This window comes from Triticum aestivum, chromosome 5A, assembly GCF_018294505.1.
Source record: "Triticum aestivum cultivar Chinese Spring chromosome 5A, IWGSC CS RefSeq v2.1, whole genome shotgun sequence".
NCBI classification, from domain to species: Eukaryota; Viridiplantae; Streptophyta; class Magnoliopsida; order Poales; family Poaceae; genus Triticum; species Triticum aestivum.
In genome coordinates this window covers 647,922,206-647,931,895 of record NC_057806.1, presented here as the reverse complement: position 1 = coordinate 647,931,895, position 9,690 = coordinate 647,922,206, and the positions used below count along the sequence as shown (strand labels likewise).

Genomic DNA, 9,690 nt, shown 5'->3' with positions numbered 1-9,690 from the left:
GTATACATATCACACAAGCAAACGCATAAACCGCACCGCCATTACTCAACGAGCATATCACACACCTCAAACGGCGAATCCCGACCGATCTACACACAAATGCATCGCCATTACTCGACAAACACATCACACAACAATCAACACAACAAAACCAATTCTAAGAAGATTTGGATCTCAATTCCCGGGGGAAAAGAAGATCTTTTGATCAATGGTGGGGGCTGCACGAGAGCCTATAGGAGGACCATGGTGGAGGCCTTGTGAGAGAGGGGAGAGATATTTTTGGGGGGCATGGGGGCGGGCGCATCCCGTGGTACACACGGGGGGACGCATGGCATTTCGCCCACCAACTTCCTCGCTGCTTTATACCCCGCGCCTATAAAGTTTCTGCCCACTGCGGCTCTGCTCACCCCGACGATACCTTCCCCTCCCCTTCCTTCCTCCCTCCCCCCTCCACCACCGCCGCGACGGCGACCCCCCAGCCGCACGCCGAAGCGACCCCCTCCGCCCCGACCGCGTCTCTCCAGCCCTAGGGTTTCCGCCTCCTCTCCGCCCATAGCCATCTCCACGCGGCACGCCGCAGCCCCGCGGATTCCTCCCCCCTTTTCGAGCTCAAAATTGCGGCTTTTCCGCTCGATTCTCGGGCACGAATCGGCCATTGATTTCCTCCGGTTATCCAAGGTTTTCCCCTGATTTTTCGCGGCGCGAGCGGGGGCTTCCCGAGGCGATTGGTGCTCTGGAGCGGTCTCTTGTCCGCCGCGGGTTCGGGCTGCGGCTGAAGGCCTCGCCGATTTTTCCATGAGCGTGGGCCGCGCGAGCTGCCGGGGCCCCGGTCGTCGGGGCGCGCGCGCGGGGTGCTCGTGTTAATGCATCGGCTGACCTGCGGCTGCAAGTTCGCCGACCCCGACACGGTCGTCCCCTCCGCGGCGGCGGCGTCGCATCGCGTGCGGCCGGACACCATGAGCTGCGGCAGCGACGGGTGCAGGGACGGCGGCAGCGAGGGGTTCGGGCGGTCGCGGCCGAGCAAGGTCGCGGCCGACGACTCGGTGGAGCCCGCGCGGTGCTCCGACGCCACGTCGCCGCCGGGGTCCTGGATTGACAGGAAGCTGCTGGTCGATCCCAAGATGCTGTTCGTCGGATCCAAGATTGGGGAGGGCGCCCACGGCAAGGTCTACAAGGGCAAGTAAGTGGATGAACCTTTATGACAATAACCCGTGCATAGTGCTTCATACATGTTTCAGCCGAAGGTCGGCAGTACTTGCATCAACTGCCCCAGCCAGATTTGAATTTATGTTCCTCAGCTTTAGTACTAGCAGCTGTCCAATCCAAACTAATGGGTGCTATTGCAAAAAGTCCAGGAGTTATGTATCAACGGAGTAGGGGGTAAGAGTTGGTATGATTTTAATTTGTTCACCCCCAACTGTGCCTGAATGCACAAGGTGTACATACCTACACAGCAATCAGCAAAATTGCATAATTTGCTTGAGAGCCGCTTTAGGGTTTCCCATTTAACCGACGGCAGTAGTACCTCCAATAATCTGATATATTTTGTGCTTAATTTAGCCATGCCAGCATGTTGCAGATATCTGCTATTCCTGCTATGGTCAAGGATTCTGAAATTTGTTTTAGTTTGCGTCTTGTTCTAGTACTTGCAAAGAGTCCATTCTCAAATTTGTTTATGTTTCAGTGTACAACACGGGTGTATATTAAAAAATAAAACCATTTTCATTCTGCTGTTAATTGTTGATGTTCTCACAAGTTGAGCTGTCAGCCTGACATTCTTGTCCCCCCAAGGAGAAACCTATGCTGTTTAATTATATTCTATATGTTGTGGTTTTGCTTTGTCCATGTGGATACTCTTACTCTTGCTGGCTTGCATCAGTAATTAACTAGTTTGTATGTCTGTTTTCAAATAGGTATGGTGATCAGATTGTAGCCATAAAAGTTCTCAACAGTGGCAGTACCCCCGAAGAAAAAGTAACACTTGAAGATCGTTTCATCCGAGAAGTAAATATGATGTGTAAAGTGAAACATGATAATCTTGTCAAGGTACATCCTTGCCTGAATGGCACATTACTGTGCCTAATCCGATTTTTGCATAGCCATATAACTAACTGAAACCATCAGTTTTCTTGTGACCTTTTTCTCACAAAAAAATTCTGCACTTCTGTAGTTCATTGGAGCCTGCAAGGAACCATTGATGGTGATTGTGAGTGAGCTGCTACCAGGGATGTCGCTGAAAAATTACTTGAACAGCATCCGGCCCAGCCAACTAGATATGCATACTGCATTAGGCTATGCACTCAACATAGCTCGTGCAATGGAATGTTTACATGCCAATGGAATAATACACAGAGACCTGAAACCTGGTATGTGTGCTTGGACTGTTTTACTTTTCCTGTTGCATCTCCATTTTTTTTCCTTTATTGTACACAGTAAGTTGCTTGTATGTTGGTGTAGCCAATACCGGGTGGCATATTTACCAAGATTTTTTGGAAGATGCCAAAACATGGGTACACATATATGCTTTAATGTTCAAAGCTAAGAAATTGTATCAGGCATATATTTCTGTGTCAAAGGCAAGAGCATGTGCATTGAAAGAAAAGCATCTTGGCCAGTTAATCATTTAAAATTTTCAGTAAGATGTTTCTGCATCTGATTCTTGAATTTTCCTGTCTCCATATCCATGGTATCCACTTTATTCCCGTTCATGTTTCTGCCACAATATGTTTCTTTCGCCCTCTCAGTCTTACCCTTCTTTTTTACTTGCTTTACCTTCTAGGTTCTTCCAGTAGTTGTTTTGTTCCTTTCTGTCAAAGCTGTTCTGTCACCCTGTTAATGCTTTTACAGTGTCCTAATAAATGTTCTGTGTGCGCAGATAATCTGTTGCTTACTGCAAACCGTAAGAAGCTGAAGCTTACTGATTTTGGACTTGCACGAGAGGAAACTGTGACTGAAATGATGACAGCTGAAACTGGGACATACCGATGGATGGCCCCAGAGGTTGTAAATCACTCTTTTCTGCACTAGCTAGTCAACATTAATAAATTATGAACTGAAGCCAGAACAAATCTAGAGTTGATGCTTGAAATTATACTTCTCTTTGTATGCCCACTTGATAATTTCCTGGCTGTATTTTCTAGAGTTCACTGATTTCGGGACCTTCTATACAAAGAGAAATCAGATGCTCTAGCACCGATCTCTGTGATTCCAAAACCTGACTCGTTGTCTTATGCTTTTGCAGTTATACAGCACTGTCACACTTCAACGTGGTGAAAAAAAGCACTACACAAATAAAGTGGATGTGTACAGCTTTGGCATCGTCCTCTGGGAGTTGCTGACCAATAAAATGCCATTCGAAGGCATGTCGAATCTACAAGCTGCATATGCTGCTGCTTTTAAAGTAAGTATATGAGACTATCATTTTGTTACAGAATGATACCACTTGCTAGAATGTTGTCTAGCAATTATAAAATCCCGTGATTCTCAATGAGTTACAGCTCTCCTGTTTCACATGTCTATACTGGCAGGCCATTAGTAATGTCTCTTTACTGGACAAGACTGTTACTACTGCTAAAGTAACAGTACTGTCGATGTTTTGAAGTCTTGGCTAAAGAAATCGCTTGACTACCTGAAGAGTCAATGATAACAAAATTTTGAGACAAAATGGCCATGCATTTGTGCGAATAAAAGGCTTTGTTCTGTATATTATGCTTTCATGGGAGCATATAGGTACCTGCTCCATTGCATATGCATGGTTTCAACTCTATGAACACACCACTGTAACTTTTGACACTGTTAATTTCTAAGAAACGCTTGTTAACACCAACAAACGAACTGGTCATAGTTTATTTTACCTTTTCAAGGGATGTTTGAGCATAAACTTTTTTTTTGATGACCCCATTTTTTGACACTATTTTCATTGGAATCCTCTAATCTTACCCATATTTTCTCTTGTCCACAATGGCAGCAAGTACGCCCAGCTTTCCCTGAGGACACCCCCCAGGAGCTCGCGTCCATTGTGCAGTCATGCTGGGTCGAGGACCCCGCGATGCGGCCCAGCTTCAGCCAGATCATCCGCATGCTGGACGCTTTCCTCACGACGATCCCTCCACCACCCCCTTCGGAGCAAGACGAGGACACGACGGAGTCGGAAGACACAACGTCATCGCTGAGCAGCAAGAGCTCCTCGGTCTCCTCCATCGTTTCCCGCGCGACAAGCAAGCTCTCGGTCGTCCGCCATCTGTTTGCCTCGAAGAAGGGCGGCAGCAATGGGAAGGCATGATCCGCGCCCGCCGATCATGCCCCTGAGACGTTTTTCCTTGGTGCTGTAAAGGTGTTAGCCTAGGTTAATGATGATACAGTGGTGGGGATGATGATACAAGAAGAGGGATCTTGTTTAGCCTAGGGTTTAGTTTGCTTGTTTTGTGTTTTGATGATACGGACGAAAAAGGATGAAATGCAACTTGTGCAAGCTATGTGATGTATAGCTGGCGGCTGCTCTACCATAAACTTTTGTATGCTGCCATTGAGCTCAATCCAATCCCCTCTTGTTTTCAGTTTTGCCCTTTGCCAATCCTGTGATCCAAACAGACTTGATAGGGATTGATCAATGGATCTCGGAGATGGTTACTGATCACTGACTCTTGAGCTAACATTTTAATGATTACATTGTTGGGATTTTCAAACTTGACAAAAAATATACCAATTTGTAGGTTGACCAAGTTACTCACAATTTCTTCCCTGAACAGAAAGTTACTCAGAATCTGTAATTTTTGCAGTAGTTGATATTTGTTGGATATAAACGAATAAATGCCCATGAATTGTCAATCCCAGTGGACTAAGAAATACTCCCTCCGTACCATAGTATAAGAGCGTTTTTGACACTAACTCTCAAAATTTAGTTAAAAACTCTCAAAAAAAATTGAAGCATTTTTGAACCTTATACAATACAAAGATGTCCAAACTCAAGTTATTTCAAATCACTAGTGTCTTTTACAAATTCTGTGTGAAATTATTTCAGCATTTTTGAAAACGAAACTAGCACAGGTGAGGTGATGCTACCACTCTACCAGCACACAGCGCACTGCAGTCCCGGTCAGCAAACCTTCCCCCGCACGGCCGCACCCCTCCCCACCCCGCCGAGCGCTCCGCGGCCGCCATGGCGTCTCCTCCGGGCCCGGGGTCTGCCAACCGCGCGCTCTCCTCCTCGTCGAGGGGGCCGCTCTCGCCCTTCCCCGGCGCGGCCCGCGACGCCGTCCCTTTCCTCCGGCACCACCACCCTCCCGGCGGCGACTCCGACGGCGGCGCCTCCATGGACGAGTTCGACGAAGACGACGACGACGACGACGACGATGAGGAGGAGGATCAGGATGCCGAGCTGGCGGCCCGCAGCTCGCTGCAGCGACGCGACTCCTCTCCAGGTGAGTCAACCCAACTTGCTCCTGTAAATTGCTAGTACTACTACTATGCAGCTTCTGGTAGTACGAGATGAGCTGAATTTGTGAGAAATCTGAAGCTAAGATATATCTCCATATGAACATGATCTCCCTCCAAGCAGCGAAATATCTCCATTTAGGATTTTTGCGTGTGTATCATCTGATTTATCTGAATGAAGGTGATCACTGACACTGTTGCTTGCTTGCTGGCTCACGCAGCAGGAATTGGGCGGCCTGTCACGAATGGGGAGAATGGGGTGAGGCAGATACAAGAGGGGCAGCAATGGCAGCTGTACAACCACGGAACCGAGCAACACGGCTGCGCTTCGTCTCGAGGGGATGAAGAGCCTGGCTCTGTTCCCAGGGAGATGAGGGTGGAGGATGGGTATGGGGTCATTGGGAGAAGAGAGGGAGGCCCTGCGTCTAGCTACTGGGACCTGCTCAGAGCACACCTGTCCGACCCGTTGACGTGAGTAGACTCCGCAGATGACTGCTATCCTCTTGAGAATTTAGTTTTTGCTTGATGCTAGGTGTTTAGTTAGCTGTTTCACCTTCTTTGTTGACTGTATGCAAACTTCCAATATTGATATTGAACATACTTTCAACCATTCCTTTACGGCTCTATCCGCTTTGTAGGCTTTTGGTATTTTCCCACCAGTTCATATAAATGCAAAATGTCACTGAATTTGTCGAACACCAAATATCATGTCTGGTAGCGGTAATAATGAACATGATATCTGGGGGGAAAGAATCTAGTATCTCATCCATTTATATTCCTGTGTCTGAATTTGTAGAGGTATTCTCATGGACGACGCAATGATTTTGTCATGTGGGCATTCTTATGGAAGTAGTGGGATGCAGCATATCTACAGAATGGTTTGTCCAACGACCCTTGCTGTGTAATAGTTTTCCAAACTTTTTCCTTAGTTTGTTACAGTGTAGTTTGCAGTTAGATATCCTGTATCCTCCTGCTTGTTGCTACATCTCTTCGTTTTAATGTTAGGATTGCCTTTAATCATAGCTCCTTCTTTTTGAAATACTAATTGACTTGATGTGCTTTTGAAGCACAGTGTTTTCCTTTTACACATGTGTTACTGTTCTTGAAATAATAGGACTGCACTCTACTGTAGGGGCCTCCTCATCCACCAACAATTTTTTGGTGAAAACAATATGCGGATGTGCATTCAATAGAATGAAACTCTCATTTCCATTTATGTATTGTGTTGTCCTAAGTGAAACTAGAAGTGTTTCGTGGTTATCCATTTGCTCTCAGCTTGGGTAACCACATTAGGCATACTTTGCTTTCAAGGTAAAGCATCGATTACACATGTCCTACTGTTCTAGAATAAATGGAGTGCACTCTACTGTCAGGGCCTCCGCATTCCCCAACTACTTTTAGGTGAAAAGATATAAGATGTGCACTCAATATAATAAAACTAGAGGTATTTCTTAGTTATCATAAATAAAGTTCTCCAACTGCATTTATTTTTTCCATTTATAGATTGTGTTGTCCAAACAGAAACTAGAGGTATTTCATAGTTATCCATTTGCTCTGTCAGCATGGGTAACCACATTAGGCAAGCTTTGATTTTCTAGGTAGAACATTAATTTGAGACAATCCTGGAAGGTGGTCAACGTGATATTGCAACCCTACTAACAGAAGGATTTTATGAAGCTTCAAGTGCATGTGAAAGTAACAGAGAATTGTTTTTGTCCTGCTATGCAGAAAGCTTGTGGTAAATGTGGTCAGCCAATTACCGAGGACTCCATTCGGCCAAACCTGGGTATGGACTTAAAATTGCCAGGCTATTTCGCCATGATTTTTGAAGTTTACTTTCAGCTATCTCACAGAAATCGGTGCATGTCATATATACCGGATTTCTTTGCTTCCTTCCTGTCCTGTTTTCACCAAGATCTCTAAGGGTTCCCTTTTTGCTGGCCATGTTTTCAGCTCTTGGCCTTGCAGTCCAGGCATTTAGACGCGAGGAAGAGTCGGCAAAAACACTGAAAAGAAGAAGAGATCGCATTGAACAGGTATGCACTTTTTTTTCAGCTTATATTATTCCAGTTCCGAACTTGGACATGTGCGTGTGTTACATGGTGTTCTTAAATCTGTTCTCTCTGTGAAATGAGGACAAATGTGGCAACGATGACCTGAATCCAGCCGAGCTTTCAAGAGGCAAAGGTGTCCAGTATCCTTTCGCTGTCTTCGACCGGGTGATAATCAAGGTAGGTATCTCTATCTCTCTTTACTCTGCCAAGCATATATGCTTTTGTTCTTCTCCAGTCTTTTCCTATTCGCGATGATGACCAGAACAAACTTCCATCAGGGAAACAAGAGGACCCCGGAGCGGTTCGTGGGGCGCGTCGCGGTGGTGACAGCACAGTGCTTGAATGGATGGTAGTAGCTTTTATTCGTTCACCCAATCATCTTTCGAAACTAAGCGTGACACGTACCGTTGTCGAGCAGGTATGTGGTGAAGACTTTGGACAATGCGGAGAGCGTGAAGCTGCAGTACCGTTCGCTGGCGAAGTTCGTCGACGGCGGCGGCGGTGAGCCTCCTGTGGTGGCCTCCAACAGTTCCCAGAACGCAAGCTGGTTGTGACTTGGAAGGTACAAAAGCAGATCATGCTGAGTACAAGCAGTTGCTGATATGTACTGAGAAGCTGCATCATGGTGTTTTAGATCAGAGCAGAATCAGATCTCCAGGCCCCCATCTTTTGCTGTTTCCAGGAGGAGGCAAACAGTAGAGTGAGGAACATTATCCTTTTTTGGTAGCCAATCACAGTGTCAATCTTTATGGTGCTCCTCTCCCTTTCCTTTTTCTTTCTGTGGCAGCAACTAGGTACCATGTGGTGTCAGTCAGTGTCCTTGTGATGTGAGGCTTTGTAGAATACTACCATTCCAGTACACCCTTATCCAGGCTGCTGTGATAAATCAGGAAACACAACATCACAGGAGGGAAGCAATCATGGTGCCACCAAAGGGCAACCACCATCCCAAAAGTTTGGTGAAACAAGCATTCAGGATAAATGGTTCTTCTTTTTAAAAGTAAGAACAACATTGTCTTGATAAAAGCACCATTTATTGGGAAACAACAACATTGTCGTGTATGCTTTGTTTTAGGGCACACGTGGGTGGGTACTCCCGCCCGGCGCGCCTCTTTTGATCTTGTCGGCGTGCCTTCTCCCCGACTTCTTCACCGCCGGTCCTCCCCTCGCTTTTTTTTTGCGGTGGTCCTATATGCCTCGCTTGTCACCCATGCTTCGTTCGATTCCTTCTACCGTAGTTTTGGGCCGTGATTCGCTGCACAATTAGCTAGCTCTCGGTGCCACCGCAAGGGCCTAGATAAGGAAATACAACATCAAAGGAGGAAGCAAGCATGGCGAAATCGAAGGGCACAACCAATACATAGGAGTTTTGGTGAAGCAAGCATTCAACATGAATGGTTCTTTTCTAAGAACGACACCGTCTCAATAAAAGCGTCATTTACACTTGGGTTCCAAATGGGGAAGCAATCAAGGTGCCACCAAAGGGCAACCAACGACAGAGGAGTTTGGTGAAACAAGCATTCAGTACAAAATGGTTCATTTTTAAGTATAAGAACAATATCGTCTTAATAAAAGCGCCATTTACCGAAAAACAACAAAATTGTCGCATATGTTGTTAAGACATGCTTCACTGCTTTAGGGCGCACATGGGTGGGTACTCTCACGTGGCCGGCCTCTTTTGATCTTGTCAGCGTGCCTTCTCCTGGGCTTCTTCACCGCAGGTCTTCCCCTCCTTTTTTCTTTCTTTCTTGGTGGTCCTATATGCCTCGCTTGTCACCCATGCCTTGTTCGGTTCCGTCTACCGTAGCTTCACTAGCCACGGTTCAACACACCGCTAATTCCCGGTGCCACAAAAGGGCCGTGGATAAGAAAACACAACATCAAAGGGGGAAGTAAGCATGGTGCAAGAAGATGGCACACCAAATACACGGGAGTTTGGTTAAACAAGCATTAATGATAAAATGGTTCTTTTTTCTTAAGTAGGTAAGACACAATGTTGTTTTAGGGCACACACGATAGTTCTGTGTGGCATGCCTCTTTTAATCTTGTCGGCGTGCCTCTTTTTTTGCGGTAGTCCCATATGTACTTTGAGCGCACATGTATGTCTAGACATGCTTAGTTTTCGAGCGCACATGTGTACTCCCGCGTGACCCGCCTCTTTTGATCATGCCGAGCGCCTTCTCCCCGTCTTCTTCATTGTCGG

General features: G+C 46.3%; 2 protein-coding genes across 2 annotated transcripts in view; both read left to right on the top strand.

The window, feature by feature from the left end:
• Nucleotides 1-410: 410 nt before the first annotated feature.
• LOC123105611 (serine/threonine/tyrosine-protein kinase HT1) lies at nucleotides 411-4,560 on the top strand. Its single transcript, XM_044527701.1, has 6 exons — nucleotides 411-1,180; nucleotides 1,914-2,046; nucleotides 2,171-2,366; nucleotides 2,876-3,000; nucleotides 3,242-3,400; nucleotides 3,968-4,560. The coding sequence occupies exons 1-6, from the start codon at nucleotides 864-866 to the stop codon at nucleotides 4,280-4,282; spliced, it is 1,245 nt and encodes a 414-aa protein (XP_044383636.1). The 5' UTR covers nucleotides 411-863; the 3' UTR covers nucleotides 4,283-4,560.
• A 518-nt stretch (nucleotides 4,561-5,078) lies between these two features.
• Nucleotides 5,079-9,690, top strand: part of LOC123105610 (transcription elongation factor TFIIS) — a 9,559-nt gene continuing 4,947 nt past the window's right edge. The window contains exons 1-5 of the mRNA XM_044527700.1: nucleotides 5,079-5,420; nucleotides 5,655-5,904; nucleotides 6,230-6,311; nucleotides 7,162-7,219; nucleotides 7,387-7,469. Of these exons, the coding sequence (XP_044383635.1) occupies nucleotides 5,159-5,420; nucleotides 5,655-5,904; nucleotides 6,230-6,311; nucleotides 7,162-7,219; nucleotides 7,387-7,469 (735 nt within the window). The 5' untranslated portion in view covers nucleotides 5,079-5,158. The remainder of the gene's footprint in view (nucleotides 5,421-5,654; nucleotides 5,905-6,229; nucleotides 6,312-7,161; nucleotides 7,220-7,386; nucleotides 7,470-9,690) is intronic.

What these genes read in the sequence shown, in the direction of transcription:
- LOC123105611 (XM_044527701.1), top strand. Translation starts at nt 864, where the DNA reads ATGCATCGGCTGACCTGCGGCTGCAAGTTCGCCGACCCCGACACGGTC. An exon ending in ACCGATGGATGGCCCCAGAG is followed by an intron (nt 3,001 to 3,241) that starts GTTGTAAATCAC and finishes ATGCTTTTGCAG; the next exon opens with TTATACAGCACTGTCACACT. An exon ending in CATATGCTGCTGCTTTTAAA is followed by an intron (nt 3,401 to 3,967) that starts GTAAGTATATGA and finishes CCACAATGGCAG; the next exon opens with CAAGTACGCCCAGCTTTCCC.